The 16953-nt window shown below is 42.0% G+C and overlaps 2 protein-coding genes across 5 annotated transcripts in view; both read right to left on the bottom strand.

The window, feature by feature from the left end:
• Positions 1–6837, bottom strand: part of pkig (protein kinase (cAMP-dependent, catalytic) inhibitor gamma) — a 20425-nt gene extending 13588 nt beyond the window's left edge. The window contains exon 1 of the mRNA XM_029436226.1: positions 6596–6837. The gene's annotated coding sequence lies outside the window, so the exon portion shown is untranslated. The remainder of the gene's footprint in view (positions 1–6595) is intronic.
• Positions 6838–10435: 3598 nt separating this feature from the next.
• On the bottom strand, positions 10436–15892 carry ttpal (tocopherol (alpha) transfer protein-like). 4 transcript variants are annotated; one of them, XM_029436481.1, is made up of 8 exons: positions 15755–15892; positions 14515–14741; positions 12792–13035; positions 12470–12663; positions 12036–12146; positions 11762–11950; positions 11403–11529; positions 11158–11297 (listed from the first exon to the last, which is right to left on the bottom strand). In XM_029436481.1, the coding sequence occupies exons 1-6, from the start codon at positions 15771–15773 to the stop codon at positions 11777–11779; spliced, it is 969 nt and encodes a 322-aa protein (XP_029292341.1). In that variant the 5' UTR covers positions 15774–15892; the 3' UTR covers positions 11158–11297; positions 11403–11529; positions 11762–11776. The 4 variants fall into 4 exon arrangements, with proteins under 4 accessions (XP_029292338.1, XP_029292341.1, XP_029292342.1 ...); XM_029436482.1 differs by having other exon boundaries at positions 11403–11525; XM_029436478.1 differs by lacking the exons at positions 11403–11529; positions 11762–11950 and adding an exon at positions 10436–10456 and having other exon boundaries at positions 10742–11297.
• Positions 15893–16953: the final 1061 nt, after the last annotated feature.

The raw sequence follows: 16953 nt of genomic DNA, 5'->3' as shown, positions 1-16953 counted from the left end.
TTTCTTTTCTCAGGCTCTCTGCGTGCACACACACGGTGGAGGCTGAAAAAGACCATTGAGTTGACGAGGAGGAGGAGGAGGAGGAGGAGGAAGGAGCGAGGACAAGTAGGAGATGAGGGGATAGGAGAAGGAGGGGAGGTATGGAAGAAAACGAGGAGAGGATGATGGGATGGAAAGCAGTTGAGGACGAGGGAAAGAGAGAAAGCATGATGATGAGAGGAAAAACAGGGAGGAAGAGAGGCCCGGAGAAAGAATGCATGAGTGTTTATTGTGCTTTCTAAATAAGGAAATGTGCCTCACTGGCTCCAGAGTTTTTAGCACTTAAAAAAAGAAGAAGAAAAAAAAAAGAACTTGAAACATGATACATCCTCCTCGTCTATGCTGCAGCGCTCAACCATTTAGCCAATTTGTAACAGAATATATGATGTGGTTGCAGGCTACGTCCTTCTGCACCACCTGTTAAGAAGGATTTCACCCGCAACTCCCCCCCCATCCTCTCTCTAATAAAATAACACACAACAGAAACTGCATTTAGCCAATTACTGCTTACTTACAAAGCTACATGTGATGACTCTCACCACAACCGCTACTTATGCTGCATCGGAAATAAAGTGAAGTGGCTCTCCTCTTCACCTGTACAGATGGCCAGGATGCGGGAGATGTTTGCCAAGTAACTCCACTCGGCTGCATCATCACACTTTTCTCCCACAAAGTCTAGAAGGATGTGGGCGTCATGTGACTCGATGTGCTGAGTTGACGAGGATAAAGAGGCACATGCGTAACCCTCCACATGAGCAAAAAAAAAAAAAAGAGCAGAGGCAAACGTTGCACTTTCCTCCAGACCTAGATAAGGAGCCCATCCTTCATGTTGGTATACGGGACAAACTCTTTTCTCTAATGTACGCCTACTGCGATACCGGTGCAGTCGAGGAAGTACTCGCATTGATGCATTTAAGTTGCTTTGTTTCCAACACCAACAGTTAATCATCTTACGTGATGAAGAGAAGCTTCACTGTTGAGAAGCTGGGAGCAGTGGATGTTTGTGATTGGGAAGGGAAATGATGAGACAATCATTGTAGAATAATTCTCTGCCTGTCGATTGATTAATTGATTTCTCGTCGCAGCTCTACTTCACATACTGTTGTTAGGGGAATTAATTTCATCATTTGTTGGACTTTCTTCTCATTTTTGCTTAAATCATGAAATATTGGTTCATTTCACCCTTTTTTTTTTTTTTTACAAGATTCAAAAGCCTAACATTTTGAAAATAATATCTGATGATGACTCGGGTTTAATAAGGTTATGCAATGTTGTGCATGTAAAATAAAATAATCTTTATTAATCATTTTCATAATCTGAAAAGTAACGTAAAGTAGTGGAGAAGAAAATGCAATAAAGCTTTCTGAAAGGGACTAGAATAGCAGCATAACATTTAAATATTCAAGCACCTCTAAAAAAAAAAACTAAAATAGCATTCTCCGTCTTTAAAAACCTTGTTAACCATTTCGTCTTCATGTAGTGTTACACAGGCCATTCAACAAAACCAATGTATCTGTCAAATAAAGAGTAATTAACACATTTCATGAATTAGGTTTTCATCTAGCGAAAGAACGGGACATGTGATGTACCTTGAACAGGCTATTCCACTGTTTTAATGACAGTTAATAATTTGCTCTGTGCTTCCTGCGAGCGTCCTTGTGTCAACATCGCTCATCGTTATTCCTCCTCTGGGGTTTTGGATTAAAACCTCTGAATATTCTAACGCAAACGGAGCGCGAGAATTCCCAAAAGGGATCAAATCAAAAAGCATAAAAAGCAGATCAGGAGCTTATGATTCCCCGTGAAAACAGTGAAGGTCACGTTGTTCCTCTTACCCTGCAGCGTTCTTCCGTCTCATCACCGAACATTGAATTTGAAATGTGCCACCTAAAATAATCAACGCTCGTTTTCATCTTTTCACAAAGAGAGATTCTCATTAAAATCATCTTCTACCGACTTGCGAGGCCAAAACCGGACAAGTCTATATTTTACTTCCAAGCTCATTCATTGAGATGAGAATGCGTTTAGGCTCGATTCAAAATGATCTCGCCAAATAGATTTAATTCAACGCCTCAACCCGAGTCACAATCTGTGATATGCTAATGCAGCCGAACAACAAGCGACATTAAATCATCTGGATTAAATCTGAGAAACAGATGCGTGTTGCATCTTTGAACGACGACCTCATTAAACAATGTATTTATTAGGAAGAGGGAATACATGTGGGTCTTATAAATGTAGAAACAATAAAAAAATAAGACTCATTAGTGGCCGGCAGCTGCAGTGTGTCACAGGGCTTTGGACCCATTAAAGTTGGTATATAATATTTCCTGAGCGAATTTTCAGTTGGAATCAAATCTACCAAACATTTAAGTGCTGCTGCACCCAAACATACATCACACTCATTGCCTGCAGGCATCATAAGTTAGCAGCTTGATCCCTCGCAGAGGCTGACTTTGTATTCACAGGGGTTACCGTGTATTTCACTGTTGACCCAGTTACACGCCGTGCAGAAAGTTCAGGAAACTTTTCCGACTGTTCCTGGAGAATACCCGTCTTTTCTGTTGTTGGTCAGTTCGCTCAGTGTGTCCCGAACACTCTGCAAACACTGTCCCAGAGTGTTTCCATGTTCACGTTTCAAGCAAAAATGTCAGAAATTTGACAGATTCACTTTCTCATATTTGATCAAGTTTCTTCTCTTACATTGTAGAAAACAGTTTTTGCATTTTGGACTTCTGGTCAGAAAGAAAACACACGATTTGATGACAGTCTTAAAGACAAAACGATTAATTTATAATGAAAATAGGTGTTATATGAAGCCTTAGTTGGATAATCCAGAAGGAATAAAAGCAAATCTGGATTACAAGCGCAGGGTGCGTAAACCTCTGTGTAGATTGACGACTAAAACTCACAAAGACACATTTTATGTCGTAGGACAAAATGCGAAAATCTATTAAACTTGTGTTGAACACAATCCTTATAAGTAAAAACGTATTTAAGACAAGGGAACCGAAAGTGCAAAAAGGCTAAACACATTTCCGGGTTTTGGGACTATTTCCTGCAGCGCTCTATAAAATGTTTACCCAACTAACAACTCAGCAGCCATAAAGCAGCTGCGTCACTCGGTTGACTAGCATAACATCTCTGTCACAGCAGGAAGCGCTGTATGCAGACAAGCAACCCAGTTTGTTGCACCTGCTGTGGCTGCTCTGCCTCAGGTGGCTTATCAAAATAAAAGTGCTAATGAAGGATGTTGTGCTGCGTTCACTGCGCCTTCTAAAGGAAACGGTACTCAGTGACACAAAGTGTTGAGTCGTTAGCATAAGTGTATTTCGGTACATAGTGAAACCAGCAGACCGGCACGACTCCAGCCATGAACAGGTGAAGACTTTAATCCTCCACTTTCATAATACTTCATCCTGCTCCACCACTCCATTAGACCTGCCAGCTACCATTACGCACGACCGATACCCAACGACTGTGTCTATTTATACCACCTGCATCATAATTTCATTAAAACGTACCATCATAGGCTGTGAGGACTCAATCTTCACTATTAAATGTCAGAAAGATAATCAATTTCCATTTACTTTACAGCGCCGTTATGAAAACCGTCTTTGCAAACTGCTTCACAATAAAAAAAAAAGGATGAAATTAAATGAAAGGAGACTTAAAAACAGGACAATAAAATGATAAAAGATTGACAAAATAGCTCACAAAAAAAATTCAATAACATTTTTATGCACCCTTCATGGATATTTTACTACACCATCACTGTGCAGACTGCAGACAGATCTCCTCGTCATAATCAAACCGTTCTTTTATGAAGCAAAGTGTTGGAAACCATGGATGCTTAGTGTTTGTGCATGCCTGTGGATTACATCCGACCCCAGAAATACAACTAGAAGCTAGCTTTGACTACACTAAATAAAAAGGAGTTACAGAGTAAGTAATCTGTGGCCTCTTTGTGAATCAGAAAGCCTTTTCTTTTCGATACACAATCCACTGAAGGCCGGGGTGATGGCACTCCTCGTGGGGAAGTCAGGGAGCTAAAAACAGAGGAGCTTAAGTCCTGGTCTGCACACACGGCAAAGAATGCGGTTGGAGGTCAAGGCAGTTGAACCGACAAATCCCTATCCCACAAAATATGTGCACATTAAACCCATGATGATAGAGGGAGGCATACGGAAATAGACCCTGAGAAGCGTGTTCACATGGTACTACAACGCTGCCTCACTGTTACAGACTTCTGATCCATGTCATCTTACGCACGGGAAGGTCTCTGGGCCGGCCGTTGATTGTGGACATAATCTCAAAGAAATCGAGAAGGCACGGCGTGCTTTGTCCCGTCCATCCAGCTGCCTCCGATTCCCAGTGTCCTCAAACTAAGAATGAAATAATCTACCACATATCGAAGCTATGTCAACCTTCAGCAGGACTACAAGTGCAGAGAAAAGCTGTCTGGTAGGAAAAAAAAAAGAAAAATCTGATGACTACTTGCGGAAAAACAACCAGAGAGTAACCGTCCCACCCCTGCTGTGTATACTTAACGCAGGCGCTCAGCACCGGGGTGTAGGGGTCCAAATGTTCTCAGAGTAATCATGTTATTGTTGGCAGCCCTCAGCAGGAGCAGATACAACTTCCATTTACTGAAAGAGTTGCAGAAAGAGAGCGGCGTTGGTCATGCAGCACTGCAGATAACGGCAGTAGTATGATCTAATTACTCGGGATTTACTCGCCGCTTTCTGAATAACAGGCGTCACAGATTAGAAGATGCATAAAGCACAACGGTGTCTGCTGCGGACGAGCCTCTGTAACAGCCAAAACATGAGCACATGTAATGTTACCAGGAAGTCTTTTCTTTCTGTCACACACTTGTTTAGATTTGGTAAATATGACGAGAACACAGGTTCTGCAGGGATCTGTCCAAGGTCAGTGGGGCACGTGCGTCTCTCTGGTAGCAGTGGTTTTTCTTGCGTCGCTGCCCTCTGTTCTGGCTGCTCTCAACACCCCCCCCCCCCCCCTCTCCCACTCCCCTTCCCTCCCCTCCCCTTGGCCATTTTGAAGGATAACAGACCATGTTTGGTTAGCTGGTACAAAGAGAGGAGAAGAGGCAGTAGAGAGCTATTCCAAAAAAAGACAAATCTGACATCAGACTGTACCGGATTTAACCTGAAATTCATCAGGTGGCCTAATCCCCGATGAAATACGAAAGCTAAATTATGAAGATTAGTTAGTTTTCTTTGTTTTATATGATGGTTAACTGAATATCTACAGCTTTGATCGGACAGAACAAGCCATTTGATATCATCAGCTTGAGGCATTCTTAAAATCAGAAAAGAATTAGCAGAACATTTTTAAATGATCAATAATTGCAGCCTTACATATTATGTATGTTTTTACCCCGGACCCAGGAGGACATAGTCGCCTGCTTTTCTTTCCAAAATGCGGAACCCTAAGTGATGTGCAACAGCTTCTCCGAGCCATGAAATGCCATATAAGAACATACCACAGTGCCCTTGTTGGTTGACCTGTCAAGACATGTCACAATCCAGCTGCCACCGGTCTGAGATAAAAGCTGGTTGTTATATTGCAACACTGGTGCTTTAATGTAAATCAGTATTGTGGGTGTATTTTCATATGTGGATTACATGTTAGCCGTGCACTGACTGAGCTCTGTTTTGGTTACACTCAGCCAGCCAGGCGACAGTGAAACAAACCACCACAGGCAGGCAAGAAGCCTGTATTTATCTTCACCAGTGCTAGTGCCCAGTAACGCTGGCACTTGCCCAGCAACACTCATGCAAAGTAGGGGGTCCCAGGCTGCTCCCCCACCCCGCCTGCTGCTGCTGCTGCTGCTGCTGAATCCCCGAGCATCATCTCCATCCAGCCCCATCGTTTCACTAGAAATCACCTCCAGAAAAAAAAAAAAAACAAGACAGACACGTTCCTCTTTCTCTCTGCAGGTTAATGCATGAAAACCTGGCGTCATCGCTGCCTTATGCTCTGATCGAGTTAGGAAAGACGAAGTTGATTTGTGTTTACAGGGGAGAAGAGGGGGGGGGGGGGGGTTGGCTGGCTGGGTGCATTGACAGAGCAGAAAAGCACAGTTGATGAGAGCTTTCAAAAAGCTACCCAGGCTGTCATTAGCGACCCTGAATGCAGCAGCTAATGTGTGGGAATGACGTGCATGCCAGTTTACTGTACACACACACACACACAATGCACACAGGCACAATGGATGCACTTGAATGCCTCATACGTTCGAGGGGAAAATGTGATTAACATTCATAATTCACTGAGGGGGATTAATTAAAGCAGTTTGACAGATTCAACGCGTTTACAGTACAGTGGACACTGACGGCTCTGCAAAGAGAGATGCATTGTGTGGCGTTGTGCTGCCTGGAAAAATGCCTTTTTAAAAATCATGGGGAAATAAAAGATCTCGCGCTTCGTGACTCTGCAGCTCAATGCGGCTGGGCACTTTAAACATTTATCATTTTCATGCACATATATTAACACATGAAGACGTTTCCCCAGTAAAATCGCCACTAACCTTGGTCGGGTCGCCTCCTGTTATCCACTTGTTACAATGGAAATGTAACACCATGGATCCTCCACTTAAGTTTCCTGGCAGTCGGACAAAAACAAAAAAGAGCAAAGCGAGATGAACTGTGCAGAAACTGAAGCACACTGGTGTGGATTTAAAAAAAAAAAAAAAAAAAGAAGCTGTGCCGATGAGAGATGAGTGTGTGTGTGTGCGTATGTTAGAAGCCTGGGTGTTTTTCTCAGGGTACCGTCTGCACACAACGAGAAAAGGTTGTGTCTTCAAACAGCTGTTTTCCAAAATGGAGTTATCCGTGTGGGAGCCAATCAGAGCGAGCCTGAGGAGGCTTCCTCTCCTGGAGCCAACAGCACACTGCACTCTGAAGATCAAACACTTACACATTATGCATCTTTCTTCTTTCTTCTTTCTTTTTGTAGCTTTCATGTCACTGCAGCTTTATTTAGACGCACATCAAAACCTCAGACACCTCAAGTGAAGAGATGTCCTGGCTGGAAACTCCCAGATGTTTCTTATGGTGGTGTTTAGTAGTAAGGATTCCGATCCTTAATTTAAGTGCTAATGCCACACTGTAAAAATTATCTGTTACATAATTTGCTGCATTAAGTAAAAGTGTGTCAGTATAATCAGGAAGTTGTACTCAAAATGTCTCCTTTGACTGTTATAGCATTATTTATTCTATCATTATATTATTAGAACTCAAGCATTAATATAAAAGCAGGATCTTACTGTTGTTTGCATGCTGTTTGTATTTGTATTCTTCTGCTGATTGATTGTAAAAATCAGAAAATAGTGAGAATTGTCTCCATAATTAAAAGCCCAAAGAGACAACTTCACAATGTTTGTTTTGTCCAACCAGCAGTCAAACCTCAACATTATTATTATTATTTTTTAAAAGCTTAAAATGTTTTTTGAAGCTGGATGACCGTTAAAGTAGTTGGCAATTAATTTCCTGTCAATCAGCTAATTGATTAATAAATCTTTTCAGCTCTATTTGTATTTCCTGTTGGGTACAGTTTAATTCATAACAAAAAATAATATTTTATAAGCGCTTAATCAGTAAAGTAACTAAAGCTATCAGATAAATGTAGTGAAGTAAACTGTCATTTCCTTCTGAAATGTAGTGGAGTAGAAAGTTAAGTACAAATGTGTACCTCAAGTATGGAGCCTACTTAAGCCCATTTACATTTCACCTCTATGTTTTAATTGTTTTAGATACTACATGTCCCACAATGCAACGCTCTTCATTCCTTTTCTTTAGACCCAGTTTGTGTCTCTTGTGTGGGCCTGATGATTACGTTTGAGTGACAGCATTAGTTTATCTGAAAAATGAAATACCAGGTCATCTGATCAACAGTGAAATGTTTACATTTAGGTTCAGGTTGTATACATTTAAGCAAACACACATGTAGTCCAGCGATCTTTATGTAGATTTGAGTCGTAACTCATTTTTATTGCGTGTTAAACGACCTTCTGGGTTTCTCAAAGATCACCAGTATAATATATTTAGCAGAGAAACAGATGTTCAGATGTTTTTTGATATATGAGCTAAGACTGTCCTTGTCTCCAACTTCTCCTCCACGTGCAATGCAGCGTTTCTAAAACCCTCCAAGTACAAGTCAAGATAACCCTGCTGGCGCCACATCATCAGGGTTATCTTTTCTGATAGTAGAAAGCTGCTTTCAGAGGCGCAAGAGTACTCGAGTAAACTGCGTCAAATCAGTGGAGTGCCCCTTTAATTGATCTGCCTTTGTTCTTTTTGTGTTGTTAGGAACTCATATTACATGATACAAGTCTTGTTCACTAAATCAGTGTCATGGAAACAGCAGACTAACAATATCCACAGTGTAGGCTGTGTGGAGCTAAAATAAAGTCAAAATCTCATGAAAGAGACAGAAATAATGAGTTCTGTGTTAATGTTCCAGATGGAAATGATCGAAGCAACTCGCAGCTCTTCATTGTTTATAATACAAACGGTATATTTCCATATTTTCTTTTCTATTCTGTAGCCTTTGCAATATTCAAACCACCGCTAGAGTCATCTAATGCCTGAACCATGTTACTGTAAGCACTGCTGACCCCATGGGAATGTAGAGCGAGCCTTCGAGCTTAAGAATATTGTTTGTGCGTCTGTGGTGTAAGTTAACAGACTTGATAAATAAAAGAAAACATAATGTCTGCAGTGGTGGAAGGGAACAGAGTACATGTACACATGTTATTGCATAATAATCCCATATAATTTACACTCAGTTGCCATTTCATTAGGTTGAAAAGTCTAGTTTTAGCTAAGTGTATATATTTGAATAATAATGCAATATGAAAAGGCCAATTCTGCATTATTTGACTTTTGATGCACATGTTTTAAGACTTCTGCACTTCTAAAGTAATGTTCTGCATGCAGCATACTTACTACTTCTGCACAAGTAAAAGATCTGAAGACTTCCAACACTACTGTATTTCTGAGATCTCCTGGGACACATGAACTTACCAACGCTGCTCAACTCAGTTGCAATTATGTTGTGAAAATACCCCGAACGTCCCCAGAGAGGGCTTCATGCCACCACTCTGTGCCAACAACAGCATGCGCCGCACAAACAAGACACAAATAACACTTTCTCTGTTTGAGTCTTTACTGACAACAATATCCTGCAACACAATAAAGCTTATAGTCACAGACATGCTTAAAACAATAAATATAAAAAAAAGACAACAAACTATTAAAGTTAGCTTCGGGCGACCGCAAGAAAACAGATCTGACATTATTGCACATTTCTGCACATTGGCCTGGTGGGAAATTTGGCAAACCAGAAGTCTATAAAGTCAGGACGCAATGTTTCGTTCCTCATGTGATCAGTGGTGGCCCCGTTTTAAGACTGCGTGATGGAAGCAAACAGGTCACAAAAGGATTAAAGGACAAAACAACATAAGGCAGATTATCTGAACTGAAAAGATATTCAGCTCAGAAGATCCAAGGTACAGAACGTAAAGCATCGACGACACAAAGGCCTTGGGAAAAAACAAACATTCACGGGTAAATCTATCGTCTTGTTCTTTCTCAGCAGCCATTCGTAGTATATCCACTCTTCTGTAAGACCTGATGGGACACACATGACTATTGCTTTGGTTACACACACATCCAACATGACTTAAGTTACATAAACAGTTTAAGGCGATGTATTAGACGGTTACATACACAAAAACATGTTGAGTTGTGGGGCGATGCGACCATGCAGACAGAGCACTTAAGGCCAGCACATGACTGAACTGAAGAAATGTACGTGCGAGTTTAGGTTCACACTTTTCCACATCTGCCATTAGACGAGACAGACACGTCTACATGTGCTGTAATCATTCCTCCTGTTCGTACCGGCTGTTAGGAGATCCCTTCCTGATGTGCTGGGGGACAAATCCATAGTCCTGCTTCTGAGTCAATGTTCAGCTGAAGCTAATGTGAGGACTTAGCAGCCTCAGCGAAGCCAAATCAAGTGGGTTCGAAACCTTTAGTGTTTTTAGTGTGAAACTCTGTACAGTGTTACTGATGCAGTCGACGCCTCAGTTCAGCTGGGCTAAAAGCCAGACAAGGACAGCGGGTTTTGTGTAATCTGACGTGCCAGATGGTTTGTTTATAAGGAACCTGTTTGCAATAGGGCAGGAACCTTTAAACAAAATACTTGGCTTGGATGAAACACGCGTCTACATCACCATCAGTCGGGAGAAGAGAGGAAACATCCAGAGCCGCTCTCTGCTCTCCCTTTCTGATACAACTGACGCTAATGCAGCATCTGTGCGAACCTCTTTAGGAGCCGCCATTGTTGTACCGCTCTGTGTCGTCACACACACACACACACACACCTAACAACGCCCATAGCTGCCAGAAGCTCTCACAGGTCTACAACTGTGGTTTAGACACAAACGCATTATTGGACGCCTGACCAGGTGGATTTCTGTGAGATCTTGTGATATCACGAGAACCCAGTTGCCGTGCGCGGCTACATGGTGTCCTCCATCTCTTATATTGGAAGCACATTAGGAATGGATCTCCTAATGGCCAGTATGAACTATTACATCAGGCAAAACCTGCTTCAATGTATATGTATATGTATATGTATATATATATATATATATATATATATATACACGAGTGTCCTTTCAGTACCAGAAATAACTTCACAGAGGAGCCAATACCAGCCGAACATGCATCGGCTCACGTCGAAAGCCTCTTTGCCTCAACCCGCAGCTGCCTTGGAGCCATGACTGAATGCTGGGCTACGTGTAAACTACAGAAGACTATCCACATAAAGCAAGTGCTGCTTAGTTAGTTAGTAAAATAAATCATGTATAATATTGGCAACGTGCCCTGTAGGAGTCTACACACATGTTTCAGATGAAACAGAACATGTCCTCTGAGTGGAGTCAGTAACAGTAGTACAGTTGAGAGCGCAGCCCCCTGAAGGAGTCGTCGTCCTGCCCGCTGGCCTGCTCTCCTTCAAGCAGCATGGAGTCTGGGAGCACCACGCCCTCTAGTGGATCCGGGCTGGCAGAACTCCACTATAAATTCCTCCTCGCAGTCCAGGAGCACTCTCGACCACGCACACAAGTCCAGCTGGCCCGAGGTGCCTCCGTACTCCTCCGGCAGAACCGAGCGAGGGATGTTCCGGTGCAGAGAGCGCAGGTCCGAGCCGTGGAGGAGGTACTGAGGAGACAGTGCAGAGGAGATCAGTGACGTCATCCGCCTCAACGTCAGCTTCATTATTTAAAGTGCGGATGATCAATGTTTCAAGTGAAAGGTGTCACTCACAGTAATGAACACGCAATGAATTACCATCCAGCTCCTCTCAACCCTGCTGGGGATTTACATCTTCTCATTGTTTTGGTTCACTCTCTTTGCAGAGATATCGGCTGCAGCAGACACAGTTAGCGGCTAGCTGGTGAACATAGTGGAGCATTTAGCATCCAGGTTGCATAAAACCACTTAGACCTCCTCACAGTCTCATCTAAAGGATGTGGGAGGAGATAACAATATGCATGTTCCAGGAAAGGGAAAGCCCCCTGGACACTTGTTGGAGAGTATCCTGTAGATTTGAAATGTTAATGTTGCTCTGTAGCTACTAATTATGTAAATAAACAACTGCTGACATGTTTGCTATATTAACTTACGCAGGTGACAACGTGTCAGTGTTGTGCTAACAACTGGTTTGCGTTTCCCGCACAGGTTTGACGGAACACAAAAGGAACCCCTCTCAGGAGATTAAGGAGAACCCAGGGGAGTGGAGCTGGTAGTTTGAGTTCATTCCCCTGAAAAGCAAATGCTTGGCCCTCCATTTTCTCATTATTTTGGAGCACAGGCTGCGGATTAAAGGGACGCACACAATTCAAAACAGTCCTTTGTTTAAAACAAAAGAGTCAGAGACGATTCAAGGACAATAGTTACCCTCTCTGCCATCTTTTCCTTCAGAAAAGGCTTAATTATAGCAAAGATGCCTTTGAAAATCCTGGGCTCGTTTATTATGTTGACGGCCTTGATTCTGATTGGGAACCCATCCTGTGAATTAAAAAGAGAAACGGCTTTCAGTACACGCACAGCTGACAAACATTTCAGACGTGATTTGTGCGCTTATGTAAATATTACACACTCCACAGGTCACGACAAAAACTCAACAGCCAGTGCTGAAGAGCCACTGTTGTAAATGACAAGGTTTGTTTTCCACGTGTGTGTGTGTGTGTGTGTGTGAACGCAGTTACTCATATTTACTGCTGTGTCGTCGCAAAAGAACATCTTCAGTAAATACATCTATGTATTTTGTTATTTTAACATAAAAGTTTCATCAGATCAGACTGTTAAGAGTTCAAAAAGAGATTTCTCACCTGGAGGATGCTTACAACCTTTTTGGCGAGGAACGGGCCTGGGTTGGATGCTTGCGACATGCCCACTCCGGTGTAGTCGGCCAAGATGACAATACCGTTCACCTGCGTCTCCTCCGGCTGGATCAGCTTCTCCAGAGTCAGATAGATGGCCCTTACATTGTCAACAAACGGATAATCATTTGGTTTCCATTTTCCTGTAAAAGAAGATGCGAGTGGAACAAAGCCCATCCCGGAAGAATAAGGCAGAGAGCATGTACTTGCAGATTTGAAAACAAAACACTGAATAATGTGACCGCTAAATGGAAAAAACAGTAACACCAACCCGGCCGGAGACAGAGGATGTATCTCCCGCTGGGGTCGGGCTGTGGCAAGACTGTGAGGAAGCCCAGGTCCAGGACGTGTTTCACTGTGGATGGCTTCAGGTCCTGGAACACCTCTGGCCAAGCCTTACGGCCTGCGTGGTAGTTGAGCAGCAGCTGCAGGGCACGGTCATAGTCAAACTTCCTTGCCCGCAGGAAGCGCAGGAGAAAGGCGTCGTCCAGCCGGGTCCTGAGATTGGGCTGTTCCTGCAGAAAGAATATGAACTCAGCGGAAATAAAACACTACACAACTAGAATGGCACTCGGAGAGCGCCGACCTCCTGTAAGGTCAATGGTGCGTTCACATGCTCCTCATATCTTCCCATTTCCCCAGAGTTGGGTAGCCGCTCTTCCGACTTTGGTGTGTGTTCATGAACTTTAATTCATAATCGTGACGTCAATGTTGACCAGAATAATCGTGATTACCATTTTGGCTGTAACGGTGCAGCCCTAATGGAAACTAAAGAGAAGAAGTGCAGACTTTCAGCTTTAATTTGAGGGTATTTACATCCAGATCAGATGAACGATGGAGGAACTACACACACATAGTATACGTGGTGTTCCCTTCTTAAGGGACCAAAAGTAATTGGACAAAGTAACATAATCATAAATCAAATTGTCACTTTTAATATTTGGTTGCAAATCCTTTGCAGTCAACGACAGCCTGAAGTCTGGAACCCATAGACATCAGCAGACGCTGGGTTCGGTCCCTGGTGATGCTCTGCCGGGCCTCCACTGCAGCTGTCTTCACTTCCTGCTTGTTCTTTGGGCAGTTTTGTCTTCAGCAAGTGAAATGCTCACTTGGATTCAGGTCAGGTGACTGACTTGGCCATTGCAGAACATTCCACTTCTTTGCCTTAAAGAACTCTTTGTTTGCTTTCGCAGTACGCTTTGGGTCATTGTCCATCTGCACTGTGAAGCGCCGTCCAATGAGTTCTGAAGAATTTGGCTGAATATGAGCAGATAATATCGCCCGAAACACTTCAGAGTTCATCCTGCTGCTTTTGTCAGCAGTCACATCATCAATAAATACAAGAACCAGTTCCATTGGCAGCCATACATGCCCACGCCATAACACGACCACCACCATGCTTCACTGATGAGGTGGTGTGCTTTAGGATCATCAACAACTGGAACAGTCAATTGTCCAATTACTTTTGGTCCATAAGGTGATACCACGTATAAAATGTGTTGTAATTCCTCCACCATTCATCCGATTTGGATGCAAATACCCTCAAATTAAAGTCTTAAAGCACATATTGATTGTGTAATTTCAAGTCCATTGTGGTGTACAGAGCCACAATGATGAAGATTGTGTCAATGTCCAAATATTTATGGACCTAAGTGTATATATGTATAAAATTGTGTTTTATATCAAACTGGGCCTAGTGCCGTGCATAATGATAGCTACCCTGTTATTGTGCATTCAATACTAAGCTATTAAATGAATACTGAATGTGTGATTGTGACTGAAAGGTAACGTCTTCTGACTCCATTTATTTGTTCGCTACAATATGTTGGATTCATGTTAATGTGTATTTAAAGACATTTACGTTTGTGGGAAAAAAATTGGTTGAATTTTTTTTTATAACAAATTGTCTAATCAACCAAACATTTTGCGACCCCCCCCCCCCCTACAGTACCTCCGCGGACCTCCTGTTGAAGACCTCTGATTTAAAGGAATACCTTCAGTATCATGTCTCTCAGTGCTTGGACATCCCGCAGACGCCACTCTGGCTTCTCCTGGAGCTCCTCCCGTGCCTTGTGCACCAGCTCAGGGGTCAGGGTGCAGGAGTACATGGGTGGAGGGGGTGCAGGGAACCAGCTGTGTCCTGCAGCTGCTGATGGGTCCACAGGAGGAGACATGAGATCGATGGACTCATGCTGATCAGCCATGGACTGACTGGGTGAAGCTGTTTGGACAGAAACACACAAAAGGGTATTAAAAAACTAAAAGAAAGACTGGGCTGTTGTTAGCTTCTTGCAGGTTTCACACACACAGTGGTGGTAACTCAGCACATTTACTCAAGAATCTGATTGTTCAATGTACATTTACTTTACTTGAGTATTTCCATTTAATGCAAAGTTATAAGTCTACTACAACAACATCTCTGAAAACAACATTTTTACTTTACTACATTTGTCTGACAGCTTTTGTTACTTTGCAGATTACAGTAAACAGAAGGATGAAATGTGTTTTCTGAACTCATGAAATAATGACCTTTTGAGATATATAGTTCTCACAGGACAGCAGCTGCACAAACATAAGATGATTTTATAGAATATGATGCATTGCTGTAGATTAAACTACCCAAAAGCTTAGAGACAAAATAAGCACGACCTTAAACATCTACAGCAATAACATGCAACAGTAATATTAATCCAAAAACATCAGATATAATAGTAAAACACTGACGGGGAAACTTGTACTGCAAAGAAATTAACAATGTTAACTTTGTGCCCACAAATGATTTATTTCCTGTTTGATACTTGCCCACAGTATGTCTGTCTTTAGACCAATCAGAACAAATGTTGTGGCATTTTTCCTTATCATACCAAATGTAGTCTTTGGCCAGCAATTGGCATAAATGGGTAAGCAATGAAATGGGTTTTGAATGTAGGGCTTTTACTTGTAGTGGAGTATTTTCACTGTGTGGTATTAATACTTTTTACTTCAGTAAAGGGTCTGAATACGTTCTCCACCCCCTGCACACACCGTTTGCATCCATAAATACCTCTTTACCTGAACTGCACAAGATACATTGGATATATAACCTGATACCTGAGAAAGGTAGGAAAAGCATGCCATCTCTACATGTATTAGTTTAGCATTGAGACTCAGCCGACACGGACTAGCTAATATAACCGGATCCTGAGCAGAACCGATGCGACACAACTAAAGTCAGATTAATGACTGAATACCAACCCGGAGATGCTTGAAACATTAACCGACTAGGACACACATCAACGCTTTATATCAACATCCATTGGCAAGAAAAAATGTCATCAAAAAGCCGCGACGAACAGAAAAAGTCAAAAATCACAACGGACCTGTCAGGAAAAGTCCTTTTCCGGGTAGAGAGATGGCGCTCTCTCATTGGTCCACATGCAAGCTCGTGACTTGCTGTTGACGCAGAGCGGTTGAGTGTTACGCATGGTTTTACGTCTGTTGTTATGAAGATTATGCTGCATTCAAATGCCCTTCGGAAACTAGCCACTTAAACGTGGGGGAAAAAATATTTTTCGTGGGTTTCGTGAGCCTATCGGTTTATTTTATTTTAAAAACGTTTTCTTCAAAAATGTAATTTTCATAAATGGCTAACTGACTTGGCAAGATTTCACCTGCTAAAACATACCTTACATTGAACGACTCTTAGGTGAAGAAGCTTTTCGCAAGTCTTCAGTGCCTGAACCTAACATGTCGCAAACTTACATCTATAGAAATGAGCTATACTTATTTACACATTATTAAGTAGTTATATTTGTCTATAATATTAGGCCTGTATTTATGACGGCGCATGATGGCGTTACAAATAAAATAGAGTCAGTATATTTTTATAGTAGGCGACAGAAGGCTAATTCGTGCATAATGCATGGAATTGCAACTGCAGATTTTCATATATCTTTATAAAACAAAATCTAGTTAGTTATTGCTTATATTAACTCAATGCAGGCCTACCAGGGGGTTGATGTGATTTTAATTTCTTTCTTTCTTTCTTTTTTTGTGTGGTCAGATGGCATGTATCAATAACATTTAAATACGGTAGATGGCAGAGTTTGCCTTCACATTGCTCAGCCTGCAGCCCTGTCAGGTCTCAAGTTCTGTCAGGTATGTTTTATACTTCAAATTTCAAAATTATTTCTTAAAAATAATACATCTAACTAATGTATTAATTTGCGTTTTTGTAAGAAAAAAGTACTTTACTCGGATATCTTGTAATGATGACTTTCACTTCTGAGGCTTCCACTTTTTTGGCATGTCACGTCAATCTGTAGTCGGTGCTAAATGCAGCATGTTGATATTAGCTATAAATGTATTCATCTGGAATGTAGAAATAAATATTTGAAGTGTCCACCTCTCTATCTATAATGATTTTATGGCATTTTATCAGTCTGAAGCAACTT

This window comes from Cottoperca gobio, chromosome 7, assembly GCF_900634415.1.
Source record: "Cottoperca gobio chromosome 7, fCotGob3.1, whole genome shotgun sequence".
Lineage (NCBI taxonomy): Eukaryota > Metazoa > Chordata > Actinopteri > Perciformes > Bovichtidae > Cottoperca > Cottoperca gobio.
This window is presented reverse-complemented; position numbering and strand designations above follow the sequence as displayed.

Coding starts and splice junctions, on each gene's coding strand:
- ttpal (XM_029436478.1), bottom strand. Junction 12,664..12,791: donor CATCCTCTGTCTCCGGCCGG/GTTGGTGTTACT, acceptor CTTCTTTTACAG/GAAAATGGAAACCAAATGAT. Junction 11,298..12,035: donor AGGAAAAGATGGCAGAGAGG/GTAACTATTGTC, acceptor CTGTCTCCTCAG/TACCTCCTCCACGGCTCGGA.